This window comes from Pelodiscus sinensis, chromosome 5 (genome assembly GCF_049634645.1).
Source record: "Pelodiscus sinensis isolate JC-2024 chromosome 5, ASM4963464v1, whole genome shotgun sequence".
In the NCBI taxonomy this organism is placed as follows: domain Eukaryota; kingdom Metazoa; phylum Chordata; order Testudines; family Trionychidae; genus Pelodiscus; species Pelodiscus sinensis.
Window position 1 is genome coordinate 111,977,095 of NC_134715.1, and position 15,333 is coordinate 111,992,427.

Sequence of the window (15,333 nt, forward strand, 5' to 3'; positions counted from 1 at the left end):
AGGATTTAATCTTCCGCCTCAGTTCCTATCGCTATACTCTGAAAACAAGAAACAACTAGTACAACCGAATTCTCTTAGATGTACTGTTACCCATTTACCACCTACTCCAATCTACCTTTTTACTCCACCATTAGTCACACTGATTATGTAGCTTCCCTTTCCTCCTGGATGGCATGGGGTGTGTGGTTTGATGGAGAGTAGGCGACATGAATTGTGGATGCCGTCAATACACTGTAGGGGACAAAGTCATTGCTGTGCAATTGCTCTGGCTATGTTAAAGTCGTACTGGATTTCAGGGCAAATGCAGCATGGCTTCTTTCCTTGACATATGCCTGTCAAACACAGAGTTTCTACCATGGCAACCATAGATGGCAATTTTCCAGCTGGGAGAAGATAAAGTTAAGAGAACTTCCAAAGCAGATGGTTTCTAATGGCAGAATAATGCAGCAGGCACTCTATCAAGCCACTGGTGTTCGTTGCCTATCTATATGAGTTATTTTAAGAAAGGAAATCAAGCAAAATAGTTGATAAATACAAAAACTATATATCTTTCAGATTAATCAGATAGACTGCTGAAATTTGAACTCAGAATTGTCTTTTAAAACACAGCAGCATTGAGGCTCTATAAAAGGATAGCAGTGGTACAGCACAACTGTCAGCCTGTCCCTGGGAATACAGAGACTGAATGACTGGCAAGCTTCCTGGCCTGTTGTACTAACAGGCACAGAATTTACTCATTTTATCTGTGGGAGGAGTGGCAGAGGGAAACAGCAGTAATATTGGCTGTACTGTTCGCACACCAATTCTGCTGACTAATCCATGAGAAGCATTAAGAAGGGATCAGGAGGCAGCTCATGAATGTGCAAGGAATTACTACTAAGATGCCACAGGACTGCTCAATGTTTTTAATCTGTAAGAAGGTTTTTCATAAATGTTAAAGTATTTTGCAGAATAGAAAGTTAAGTATTTTGCCCCAATTTGAGATGAAAAATGAATATCAATTTCCCGGGGCACAGAAATTCTCAATTTCCACCAACTTCATATGGAATATATTATAGCAAATGAGTAAGAGTTTGTTCAAAGAAAAAAAAATCTGAGTCTTCGTTTCAAACATTTTATTTAAATTAACTATATAATAAGAAGATTCTTAACATTAATCTTATTAAGAAGATTATGCTGTCCAAGATTCAGCATCATTACCCTCACAGAAGGTTATAAAGGGCATGGAAGAGGAAGCAGAGCTGGAGATCAGCTGATAGCCTAATGCAGAATCACAATGCCAAAGATCTTAAGGAAGATTCTCCCATTACAGTGAAGATCAGCAGTCCAATGTAAAGACCAAGCAGGAAAAAAATGTTATATTTGAGACCATTTATATATACAGGCAGTCTCCGAGTTACGCGGATCCAACTTATGTCGGATCTGCACTTACGAACGGGGTTTTTCTCGCCCCGGAGGATGCGGTCGGCGGGACCGCCCAGGCACGCCGAGGTCCCGCCAGCCTCGTCCTCCGGGGCGAGAAAAGCTGCTCCGCATCTCCCTGGTCTGCTGGGGGGGCCTGCAGACCAGGGAGACGTGGAGCAAAGCCACGGAGGACCCGGGTGGGACCGCGGCGCGTCTGGGCCCCCCCGCCGCCCGGGTCCTCCGCGGCTTTGCTCCGCGTCTCCCTAGTCTGCAGACCAGGGAGACGCGGAGCAAAGCCGCGGAGGACCCGGGCGGCGGGACCGCGGCGTGCCTCGGTCCCGCCGCCCGCGTTTCCATGGTCTGCTGGGGGGGGGCAGCTAGAGCACCTCCCCTGACCCCCGCTCCCCCCCGCAGACAAGGCTTTTCTCGGGACGCCTGTGGTAGAACAGCTGGGGTGCTGATGGGTTGGTCCAGTAGCGCCACTCCTCGGCGCTACTGGACCAACCCAGCAGCACCCCAGCTGCCCTGCCCCAGGCGTCCCCAAGTCAGCCGCTGCTGAAACTGACCAGCGGCTGACTACAAGAAGCCCGAGGCAGAGTTTCTCTGCCCCGGGCTTCCTGGAATCAGCCGCTGATCAGTTTCAGCAGCAGCTGACTTGGGGACACCTCGGGTAGAGCACCTGGGGTGCTGCCGGGTTGGTCCCCGCAGCGCTGAGGTGCGGCACTGTGGAGACCTATCCGGCAGCACCCCAGCTGCTCTGTCCCAGGCGTCCAGATTCAGCTGCTGTTGAAACTGATCAGCAGCTGATTCCAGGAAGCCCGGGGCAGAGAAACTCTGCCTCGGGCTTCCTGTAGTCAGCTGCTGGTCAGTTTCAGCAGCAGCTGAATCTGGATGCCAGTTCCGACTTAAGTACAAATTCGACTTAAGTACAAACCTACAGTCCCTATCTTGTACGTAACCCGGGGACTGCCTGTATTGTAAATGGCAGACAGAATTTTTTTTCCTTCTAGTTCAAAATCTACCTTCAGATATAAATGATGGAAAAAGAGAAGTGGAGCCACCAGGAAATGTTAGTGGGGAGTGGGTCTTCTCTGATTACAGGTCTCTGAATCCACATGCCAACGGTTGTATGCGAAATGTTTTACTCCGCTATGCGAAAAAGTCCGAGAATAGAATTTATACATTACACGATTACCTCACCATATTCATTCATGCTATGGAATAAATATAACATTTCTGGGACTACCTGAGAAATGCAGAAAAAATACTTAAGCGTGGATCAGGCAGTCTATAAAGTTCTGGGTGTTTTGTAGGCAGTGAAGTGCACTGATCGTGCTCAATGAATTAATAATAGGCCTGCAGGTCCATTCATACCTCTGAGATGCTGCAAGGAAATAAAATTATACATGCAAACAGCTGTTTGAATATATATCATTGATGAATGAACAAAATCTCCTGAGTATGCCACTGATTATTTACATATCTGGAGCAATTACACTGTGAACAGCAACATTTAGATGGCTGTTCCATATGCAAATAGCCAATATACATGCAAGCTAATGGGGTCAAATCAGGACTGCATCAGTGATTTCCATAGTCAGTCTGCATTCTCACATGAACTTAAGTAGAATGCTTTGAATGTCTAAGAGTTCAACTTTTCCTTTAGTTTCTTTCCCAGATGCAAATACTGAACTCTGATAAAACCTACTGATCATTCACTTTATATCTTTTAGTCACATTTTGTTAATATCTCTTGATTTAGCAACACTGCAAATTTAACAGATATTCACTTACTCTTACTAATGAAGGTTTTAAGTAGGACTGGATCTAGTACCATTACATTTCATTACACAACTCCTCGCTGTTTAATACTTTGCTCTTTATTCATTTCATTCTGCCTACGGTCTCTCAATTAGTGCTCAGTCCATGTGACAGTGCATAGATCCAAACCAATTTCAACTCCTTTTGAAAAGACATCATTCTGAGACACATTGGTGTGAAATGGTCTGTGGTTTCATAACCTAACGTACTGCTTTGAAACAGATACCTTGCTTTTTTCTTGCTGGAATTCTATCTGGATGTTGGTCAGTTTAATCCGTAGTTCCTCATTAGCAGCCTGAACTGCTTCTATCTCCATGTCGGACCGCTCTCCTTTGGCACGGCTTTTCTTGGACATATTTATTTTTCAAGTTCACAGTAAAAATCCCTCACTTCACACTGACCCAATAGCCAAGCAGCCTAAGTGTTTCACATTAACAAATCATGAAGTCTTTAGTACAGTCCTTCACATAATACTTTTCCATCATGGCTGATTTCTTTCATATCCTGAAAGAAAGAAAGAAGAAATAGGACTCTTAGACTGCAGTTCTCTCTGATGAAATGAGATAGACAAAGTGCATATCATGTATTACAAAATAAATTGTGTTACTTCAAGTGATCACATAAAAACCTTTAAAATATATAGTACTTTTCTCTAGTTACAGCAAGCCATACTTTTACAGAGGAAAACAAAAGACCAGAAAGGTAAAAGCTGAACATATGTAACTTTTTTTCCCCCCACACAACATCTCATTATCTAAGTATGCACCCACTCCAGCCCTGTTTCTCAGAAATTAAATTTCCTTCTTGTCATGTGAAAGAGCACATAATTACACAAAAAACATGAATCACTCTTCTTTAGGACCTGATCCTGAAAGAGGCTGAGAATTCACAACTAACAATGGGCCTGAACTTGTGTCAACTGAAGCCAGTGGGAGTTTGCCATGGACTTCAACAGGAGTCATCACATGTACTTTAAATTAAAAAGAGAGCAGAAAATTGTTTAAAATTAACCTACAATTCCATTACAACCTCTTGCCTTAATGGAGTCATAAGAACATAAGAATGGCCATACTTGGTCAGACCAAAGGTCCATCTAGCCCAGTAGCCTGTCTGCCAAAAGTGGCCAGCGTCAGGTGCCCCAGAGGCGGAGCACCAAAGACAATGATCAAGTGATTTGTCTCCTGCTATCCTTCTCCAGCCTCTGACAAACAGAGGCCAGGGACATCATTTCTATCCCCTGGCTAATACCCTTTTATGGACCTAACATCCATGAAATTATCTAGCTTCTCTTTAAACTCTGTTATAGTCCTAGCCTTCACAGCCTCCTCTAGCAAGGAGTTCCACAGGTTTACTATGCACTGTGTGAAGAAGAACTTTCTTATATTAGTTTTAAACCTGCTACCCATTAACTTCATTTTGTGTCCTCTAGTTCTTCTATTATGGGAACTAATAAATAACTTTTCATTATTCATCCTCTCCACACCACTCATGATTTTATATACCTCTATCATATCCCCCCTAAGTCTCCTCATTTCTAAAGTGAAAAGCCCCAGTCACTTTAACCTCTCTTCATATGGGACTCGTTCCAAACCCCTAATCATTTTAGTTGCCCTTTTTTGAACCTTTTCTAACCCAGTATGGCCATTCTTATGTTCTTGTGGGGAAAGACCTTATCAGAGGCTTGCTGAAAATGTAAGCATCTCCACTGGACCCCCCTGTGTCCACATCCTTGTTGACCCCTCAAAGAATTCTAGAAGAGGTTAAACCAAAGTGAGGTTGCAAATAGAAGTACACTACGTCATGACAAAAGCTTCAGGAAAAGCTTTCTTTCCAAACTTGAAGGCAGACTGATTCTCAGATATTTCCAAGGAGCTATTTCTAAATCCAGAAAAATTCCTATTGCTTTCAGATATAATTGAATTCAATGTGAATTTAGTCTAAGTAAGAAAATCCAAATCGCCCTGACTTGATTGGATTCTAGAGTTCTTTTACATCTCTCATCTGGTCTTTCTGTAAAATACCTTCATGTCTTTCAATAAAAGCAAGACACTTGAGCTATAGATATTTGGGTATATAACTTCATAAATGGAATTTGTTTTTCTATTGATTAAGACACAAAAGCACTGAGGTAGCCTCACTTAATGTGGGCACACAGGAAATTTGGAGGACAGAAAGAAGTGACATTGATGTTGTACTGAAAAATTACCATTTACTTTTGAAACACTAACTGAATAGTATCCCTGTGCTCTGACTGAGCCAGAGCCATTCCATTCCATTTCAGTTTAAGATATTCTCACTGGAGAAATTATGTCACACAAAGACCAATCTTTTAAATCTAGGTACCTAAAGCTAGACACTTAAATCCACACATAAGCATGAAACAGGTAGACTAACAGATGGGGCCGCTGAGCATGTTCTGCGTCCACTGACTTCAATATTCACCTCCAGGGAGTTCAAGCTCAAAAACCTCTGATAATTCAGCCTACTTTATTTGGGGGCCAACAGGTGAACTTGAATATTTAACTTTAGACACATATATTAGAAAATTTGGGGCTAACTACACAAACATAACATTCTCATTACTCCTACTCAGCGTAACACATACCACTCGATTTTTAAAACAATTTGAAAGATTCAGAAACCTAGAAAATCCAGCACTATCTTCTCAGTTGCTCGTGCATGGCTAGATTAAGCATTTACTCAGTACCTTAACAGTGACGCCATCTGGAACAGGCTGAGGAAGAAGCTATGACTGATCAAGGATCCCTTTTCCTCCCAGGGAATTATACACTTATTCACCAGCCTTATATAGTACAAAAGGCCTTATGCAGATTCTTACTCCCCACTAACACTCCATCAGTCATTGTGTGTTGAGCAAAGCAGGACTAGCAACCCCAAGAGTTAAAAAACAAAGAGCCACACACTTCCTCTCCCTATCAAAATAATGAGATTGGGTTACCAGGTGTGTTTTTTTTAAATGCCTTTTAGGTTCTCTCATTTTGCCTCTTGATTTTTGATACTCTCTCAGAGACTTGGATATTTAAAATTTGCAGATGGGTAACCATGTTAGTCTGTAATTCTGAAAAAATGAGTAGTCCTGTAACAACTCAGAGACTAACAAAAAATATATATAGTATCACACCAGCACTACAATTGACAGGTATTTTTATTCTCCCCTTCTCCGTTCTTTTTCTGTTATAAGTTGGGAGGTTATTCTTTTTTTCTCCACTCTTATCTGAGGAAGTGGGTTTTGTCCACAAAAGTAAGAATCATAGAATACTAGAACTGAAAGGGACCTCGAGAGGTCATCGAGTCCACTCCCCTGCCCTCACAGCAGGACCAAGCAACATCTAGATCATCCCTGATAGATGTCTGTCTAACCTCTTAAATATCTCTAGTGATAGAAATTCCACACCTCCCTAGGCAACTTATTCCAGTGTTTAACCACCCCGACAGTAGGGAAGTCTTTTCCTAATGTCCAACCAAAACTTCCCCTGCTGCAGTTTAAGCCCATTTCTTGTTGTACTTTTCTCAGAGGTCAAGGAGAACAATTTTTCTCCCTCCTCCTTTTAACACCCTTTTAGATGGCTGAAAACTGCTATCATGTCCCTTCTTCAGTCTTCTCTTCTCTAAACCAAACAAGCCCAGTTCTTTCAGTCTTCCCTCACAGCTCATATTTTCTAGACCTTTAATCATTTTTGTTGCTCTTCTCTGGACCTTCTCCAATTTCTCCACAACTTTCTTGAAATGTGGTGCCCAGAACTGACACAATACTCCAACTGATGCCTAATCAGTCCAGATACTATATATATTTTTGTTAGTCGCTAAGATGCTACAGGACTACTTTATTTTTCAGAGACTTGGGTCACATTTCCAAGCTTTTCTCTGCCACAACAAGAGCGCGATTAAAATGAAAGCTGAGATCATCACCTAATCACTTTAAAAAAAAATCACAATAGTTAATAGTAATGGGAGAATGGGAAAGACTCTCACTCCACGTCCTTTCCTTTCCCCATTGCCCTCTGCTCACATCTCACAAAGAAGTGCAATGCTATGGATGGATGTACATCCCACATTTGTCAGTGCTCTGACTCCAGGGCATGAGACAATGCAAGTAAGACTGAACAAAATGACACTGAAAGAAAGGAAAGAAATATTCCAGAGTCTAGCAAAATGTGATCCTCTCTACTCAGAAGCTTTGACAACTCATTCAATAATATACAAGGTGCAAGTTTTGTGTCCTGATACATGGTGTCACAAAAAGCACCAAGGCTATGTCTAGACTGCAAGGCTCTTTCGAAAGATACTTTCGAAAGAGCCTCTTTCGAAAGAGAGCGTCTAGACTGCACGCGGAATTTCGAAAAAGCAAGCCGCTTTTTCGAAAGAAAGCACCCAGTGAGTCTGGATGCTCTCTTTCTAAAAAGCCTGTTTGCTTTCAAGAACTCCTTCTTTCGAAAGAGCACTTTCGAAAGAAGGCGTTCTTCCTCGTGGAATTAGGTTTACCACCGTCGAAAGAAAAGCCGCATTCTTTCGATTTAATTTCGAAAGAACGCGGCTGCAGTCTAGACACAGGTGAAGTTTTTTCGAAAAAAGGCTACTTTTTTCGAAAAAAAACCCTGAGTCTGGACACAGCCCGAGAGTGCCATAGTCTTTGGTAAGAGTTGTGTGTGTATATGAATGTATTACTACCTTGGCAGTACTTGAATACAAGGGAGGAAGATGATGTTGGGAAAAAGGTGAATTTTTTTCCTCTCCTCCACACTCCCAACAATGACAAGTGTTCTTTGAAGCTATAGTTTGTGTATTCTTGGTCTCTTAATTCCCTCTGCAGTGCAGAAAGTATCACACTTTTAAATAAAACAAACATGGAAGGAAAATGTGAAAAAAAAACTTTCCAAAATGGTCTAAGATTACACTGGTGATTGTTAAGTTTTCGGTTAAGGGGTAGATATGGGAAACACTTATGTGGCCAGCAAATCTTATCTAACACTTATTTTACAATAACTCTAAGGAAAAGATTGTGCCCAATATTCATACCATTCCAGTGATGTTAATGATGGGAAATCCATTAGCCTTCAGTGGTGTAAGGAAACTCCATCAGCTGAACAATATCAATCAATAGTTCCAATTTCTCTTCTTCCTAGTTATCTCTTTATGGATTCAAAGAATGCACTCTGTCACCATCAGAAGATAGTCTCTGCTTCAGAACCATCACTGAAATGATTAATAGATGGTTCTAGACTTTTCTTCCTAAAAAGAAAATGAGAAATTGCTATATAATATGTCTCGTAATCTACACATGTTAAACTTAAATGAAACATTTCAGCAACGTGCTAACAATCAATTCCTTGATAAGTGATGTAGTTTTATAAATGTGTTGTATCGTCATAAATACTCTACAACAAGAAAGTTACCAAAAAAATCAATTTTCCTCTGAGGGAGTTTTAAAAAAATTTCAAGTTCTAGGACTACAATTTGCTTAAAAGTTACAAAAGTTCCTTCTATTCTGCCTTCAGTAAAAATAACTAATTTTTTTTAAAAAAAATCCAGAAGTATGCTAAGTAAATCTCTGCTGAATATATGCAGTTTACACATACAGAAGTAATTTTAGAATATATTATTTGTATGCTTTTAGAATAGGAAATAGTGTGCCCGGGCCATTATTTTATGCTAACATGCAAACTTTACTCAATAATACCATGCAAAATTCAGAATTTCAGCCCCATTTTAAAATTAACAAACATTAGTCAGATTCAACTTGATTTCTAGTAGAAAAAACTGTTGTTAACTGGTCATCAAGACTGAAATATTAGAACAAATAAAGATGCAGACAGAAAATGTGGGGGCAAGAAATAAGGTCAGAAAAAGAATCTTCTCACACATCAGTCAAAAATCAATTGCTGTTCTGTCGGGTTTGAGATTAAACTGCCAGGCAAAGAATGCTGATTCCACTTAAAAATAATGTCCTTTTCTACCACAATTTTTCCTTTGGAAAATGATTTAATCTTCTGCCTTTAAGCCAAGGATGCGGCAGAGCAAAAGATTTTTTCTATGATTTAGTGAAAAATAAGATGGGAAAGTGAAACAGCCATAATAAAGCTAACATATCCACCAAGATGGAAACACACACGAACACACCATTTAGCATAGATAGACAGTCAGATAGATAGAATTAGATCAGCTTGTTTTAGTTATTCTTTTGTACCTCATAACATTTTATAAACAACTTTCAAAAATTTGGCAGGCCCTGTTCCTCTCCCCCATCCCACCCCCTCTGCCGCCATGTGGCTGTGCCAGGTCTTGTGGCAGGTCTACTGGCACCCCACCGGAGCTGGTACCAGCCACCCACCACATGACCTCAGGGCACCCCCCATGCCACAGCTGCTCTAAACACAGCCCTGCCAGCCAGGCCATGTAGCAGATACCAGAGCTGGAACCAGGGCCACGGTGAGGCTTCCCCAGATCCAGATCCAACACACCCAGCTGCCCTACTCACTGTGCTGCTGCGTGGGGAAGTGTCCCAGAGAGGCATAAGGATCTTGCGGATAAAGGGCGTTTGGGGCAAAATGGTCTCAGCCACACTGCCTGTTTTTGCGCAAAAACCCCTAGCACAAAAATGGGACGAAAGAGAGTATGCAAATAAAGCGCGAGAAAATGCTAATCCGTGCTTCATTTGCATAGGCTCTTGTGGCAAAACTCAGAGTGTAGCCATAGCCTAAGCGAAGATAACCACCCAGGAAACTCACTTTTACCATATAGTTTAGATTCATAAGAATTTAATTTCACACTAACATGAGTTATTAATAGCACCATCTTACCAATGCATAAAAATGAAACAGACATTAAAACTGATCATCCCTTACCAATATTATGTTCACAGTTCTGTTCAGAAATATATTCTGCAGTACTTGATTAATGGGTACTTCAGATTTCATTTTTCCATTCAAATCAGGTTCCAAAGTTAATGGCTTCCTGGCCCCACCTCCTACCAGACCACTTCTCCTCAAAGCTTCACCAGCCAACAGGAGCTTCTGTAGCTGTGGGCCTGTTAACAAGCCCCACAAAAGGAGTACTCCCACCCCCTGACACTCTTTAATACTTTTGCAATTGTGGAAAGTGCCTGCTAGGACAGCTTGCAAATCTTCTCACGCAAACAATTTCTTCCTGTAGCACTGTCCCCTGTTGTTATCCATCCTGCAATCCACTATCCTATACAGTTTTCCAGGCAGCCATAGTCACCTGCCTATGGAGATACAAGTACAGGCAGTCCCCGACTTACGCGGATCCGACTTATGTCGGATCCGCACTTACGAACGGGGCTTTTCTCGCCCCGGAGCTCACGGGCGGCGGGTCGCCACCCGTGTCCTCCGGGGCGAGAAAAGTTTCTCCCGGTCTTCCTGGTCTGCTTGGGGGGGGGGGTCCAGCAAAGCCGCTGGACCCCCCCCCCAGCAGACCAGGGACACCCGAGCAAAGCCGCCCAGGTGGCGGGAGTCCCACTGCCTGGGCGGCTTTGCTCGTTTGCCCCGGAGCAAAGCCGCCCAGGCAGCGGGACTCCCGCTGCCTGGGCGACTTTGCTCCTGTCCCCCTGGTCTGCTGGGGGGGTCCAGCAAAGCCGCTGGACCCCCCCCCTCCAGCAGATCAGGGACACCAGAGCAAAGCCGCCGCCTCGTTTGCCCCGGGCGGCTTTGCTCCCAGGCAAACGAGCAAAGCCGCCCAGGCGGCGGCTTTGCTCTGGTGTCCCTGGTCTGCTGGGGGAGTCCAGTGGCTTTGCTGGACCCCCCCCCCAGCAGACCAGGGGGACAGGAGCAAAGCCACGGAGCACGCCCGCAGCGGGACAGCCTGGGCGCGCCCGGGCTGTCCCACTGCAGGCGTGCTCCACGGCTTTGCTCCCCGTCTCCCTGCAGACCAGGGAGACGGAGAGCAAAGTCGCGGAGCACGCCCACAGGGGGACAGGCCAAGCACTAGCTGCACTCCCCCCCAGCAGACCAGGGGGACAGGAGCAAAGCCTTGGAGCACGCCCGCAGCGGGACAGCCCGGGCACGCTTGGGCTGTCCCGCTGCGGGAGTGCTCCGTGGCTTTGCTCTCCGTCTCCCTGGTCTGCAGGGAGACGGGGAGCAAAGCCTTGGAGCACGCCCGCAGCGCTGCTCCGAAACAACCCGGCAGCACCCCAGCTGCTCTGCCCCAGGCGTCCTGATTCAGCCGCTGCTGGTCAGTTTCAGCAGCGGCTGAATCAGGACGCCTGGGGCAGAGCATCTGGGGTGCTGCTGGGTTGCTCCAGTAGCGCCGAGGAGCCGCGCTACTGGAGCAACCCAGCAGCACCCCAGATGCTCTGCCCCAGGCGTCCCCAAGTCAGCCGCTGCTGAAACTGACCAGCGGCTGACTACAGGAAGCCCGAGGCAGAGTTGCTCTGCCCCAGGCTTCCTGGAATCAGCCGCTGATCAGTTTCAGCAGCAGCTGACTTGGGGACGCCTGGGTTTCTTAAGTTGAATCTGTATGTAAGTCACAACTGGCATCCAGATTCAGCCACGGTTGAAACTGATCAGTTTCAGCAGCGGCTGACACCAGTTCCGACTTACATACAGATTCAACTTAAGAACAAACCTACAGTCCCTATCTTGTACGTAACCCGGGGACTGCCTGTAATGGGGAGCTGAGAGATTAAGCTGCTTCTCAATGTGGAAGCCTTTATTTTAGTTCTTGTGTGCCCTACAAACCACACATGCCTGATCTAGGTTACACCATGAAGGTCAGCTTAAGGTACGCAACTCCAGCTATGCAAAATGCCGAGCCCTCAAGCCAAGCCCTGGCAGCATTCAACAGTGGGAGGCCAACATGAGCAAATGCTCCCATCAGCTTCCCTTACTCCTCGCCAAATGAGGAGTACCAGACGCCTGTGGGAGCTGCCCTCAACATTCGATTTAATGTTCTAGACTATACCCACTCAAGCATGAATCTTCTGGTAAGTACAGACATGCCTACAGTGACCCCAACCCTTTATGCATGCCTCAAGAAACTCCTGGGGTACATTAAAATAGATTAGACATTTATTTCCCCCTCTACATATATGACACTCTCAAAAGCAGCAATTACAAGTAATCTCACAATTCTAGAGTCATTGATTTTTTTTATTTTCCATTTAGCATATTTTTAAAAAAAAAACCTAGATCAAAATATCAAGAAAAAAATGCAATAAACCCTGGGCCAAGTGATATGGTTATTATGATAAGTAGTTAGGAAATAGCAGTTTCTTTATACTTGGAAAGACTGTTTATTTTGTGCCCACTATGTAATTACTGACATCTTAATTATTCATTCCTTTGTTTTGGGGTTTATAAACAATATTATAAGTGATTACATTTTGAGCAGTTAGCACAATTAAATGTGCAACACAATGCACAGAAAATGAGGGGAGCTAGGATTTATTTGCAGCTCTAGCCTTAGCCTGTTTCATGATTTTGGGCAAGTCATTTTGCAGCTCTGTGCTTCAGTTTCCCATCTATAAAACAGGGATAACATTTGTAAAATGTTCTAAGCTTTACAGATGAAAAGGTGCTAAGAATATTATTATTACAGAAATAAGTTTCTTGGTTTTAGGATTCCCCATATTTGGGAGTGGGTTTTTTGTTTTGTTTGGGATGTCTATTTTCAAAATACATATTCTTTTAAGTTAGGGTTATTTTTTAAACAATGCATTTCAGGTTCCACAGAGTACCTTTAGGTTGCCTGCTTTAAAGAGGACAGTGAAATGAATTGCACTAGCAGCTTCAATACATGAGCGAACGCATTATTCTCTTTATCACTGACATGTAATACACACAACAGCTGGGAAAAAAGCCTCCATCTTTCTAAACTGCTGAATTATATATTACTTGATACTCCATTGATTCCTAGATAACAGTAAGATGCATACAAATGACACTGCTTTTCTCTAAAGGCAAGAATGGATACAGCCATCAAATTTACAACATCTAGCACACTTTTCAAGCATAGCTGACTTGCAGAGTTTTCAGTGCTATTTGGAAAACAGCTCAATATACAGCATTTGATATAACATGAATCCAAATGCATAGTAATTAGTCTCTCACACCACATTCCATTTATGCAGAATAACATGTACCATTTTCTTTCATTATCTTGATAAAAATAACTACAAAACAGAACATCTGAGGAATAACAGATGGAGGTCACCACAAAAATTCTCAGCACAATAGCTGATTTTGATCAATAGTTTTGTAGTTTATTTTAAATTATTTTATTTCAATATGTTTCTAGTGTTCTTTAGCCAATTATATGTCCTTTTTTGACAAAGAAAGATGTAAACTGAACCAATAACCTGTTAAGGAAATGACCGTTTTCCTCTCTATTTCTTTCCCTACCTGCTCAATAATGTATTATATTAAATTGATCAAAAGTATTAGCTCTTGTATCTGATTATTTGAAATAATATAAAACCCTCTTGCCATATTCTCTGTAGGAGAGGGACATAACCATCTTCAAATATGTAAAAGGTTGTTACAAAGAAGATGATGATCCCCCTTAGTTCTCCAGATCCCCTGAGAACAGAACAAGTAGTAATAAGCTTAGTTTACAAGCAAGAGAGATTTAGGTTAGATATTAGAAAACGCTTTCTAATTCTAAGGATAGTTAAGTACCGGAACAGGTTGCTTAAGAATGTTGTAGAATTTCATTTGTTGAAGGTTTTTAAGAAAAGGTCAAACATTGGTCAGGGACAGTCTTTGTTTACTTAATCCTTTCCTGTGATTTTGCACACTGTTAGCCTAGTTATCCAAATCCTTTTAAATGTTGGCATAGTGTTCAGTTTTTCTGAGGGGCTGTTGGTTTATTTTTACATCCTTTGAGACTTTCCCAGTGTTCCAAGATTTGTTAACTGTTAATGAGTTCTCTGAGCCACTGACATGAACCAATTCTTTTAAAACTCTTGGGTGCAATTTCACTAATTCTGAAGGTTTTAAAATGTTTAACTTTACCAGCTGCGGTTTAAACACCCTCATTTGTTATCGTCAGAACAGAAAATATTTAATTCCTTTGTAAACTGTGGAAAATTCATCCTGCAATTTTCCAAATATGTAAGAGAAATATTTATTGAACACTTCTGCCATTTCTGCATTATTAACAATTTTTATCTAGTAATGGATCTATGCCATTGTTATGATTTATTTTCTACGTAAGATGTTCTTAAAAATCTTTCTTATTGTCTTTAACGCTACTGGCCAGAGCGATTTCTCACTGAAAATTTTAGTTTCCCTTATCAGTTGTCCGCCTATTTTCCCTGTTGATTTATAGTCATTGCAATTGGCTTCCTCCTTTTTCCATTGTTACATATACTATTTCTATTGCTCCCTTTACTTCCCTTCTTAACTGAATGACTTCTTAATACATAGAACCTTCCTTTATCATTGCAAAACCTGAGTTTGGGGGCATCTAGCACAGTTTACTTAAATAATGCTCAGTTATTATTCACACTATTTTGTTCACATTTTACCTCCTAATAAATTTTGCTCATAAACATTTTCCACTTTGGCAAACTGACCCTTTTAAAGTGTCAAGCATATCTTACTATTTTGGACTACATTCTGTTTGCATATAAATGAAGTCAGATTATGATCACTTGTACCTAGATATCCATTAATTTAATTCCGTACTCAAGTCCTCATTGTATTTCAAAATGAAGTCTAATATAGAATTATCCTGAATAGTATATGCTTTGTTTTAGAGATCTATCATCTATAATTTTTTGTAATTATACAAGTTGGTCAAATCTATAGCAACATGAGATTTGCAATGAATGTTCCTCAGATTGAAATATCCCATGATAACACAGTTTTTCCTTTCTTACGGATAATTAGTAACACTTTCCAAGAAAACCGGTAATTATGAGACTCCCTCATTTTCTAGTATGCTCATGTTACCTAATTACTAAGAAGAAAGGAAGTACTGAGAACCTCCTCTTAATCTCCCTATCTTGACTAACCTGAAAAAACAACTACAGGTTGAACTTCCCTTGTCCGGCACCCTTGCGACCAGAGTGGCCCCCAGCAAGGGAATTTGCCAGACCAGAGGAGGTCAGGAATCTGCGACATCCTGGGA

At 42.1% G+C, this 15,333-nt stretch overlaps 1 protein-coding gene across 4 annotated transcripts in view; it reads right to left on the reverse strand.

Annotated features, from left to right (window-relative positions):
* The window catches only part of JAKMIP1 (janus kinase and microtubule interacting protein 1), a 217,993-nt gene that overhangs the window by 122,393 nt on the left and 80,267 nt on the right, over positions 1–15,333 (reverse strand). For 3 of the 4 annotated variants that reach the window (XR_012904384.1, XR_012904385.1, XM_075930759.1), the window contains exons 4-5: positions 8,263–8,475; positions 3,452–3,729 (exon numbers count right to left, since the gene is read on the reverse strand). Coding sequence is in view for 1 of the 4 variants with exons in the window: in XM_075930759.1 (XP_075786874.1) it covers positions 3,452–3,580 (129 nt within the window). In the remaining 3 variants the exon portion in view is untranslated. Of the gene's footprint in view, positions 1–2,650; positions 2,781–3,451; positions 3,730–8,262; positions 8,476–15,333 lie in introns of those variants that run through there. The other variant, XR_012904386.1, reaches the window with a different exon arrangement.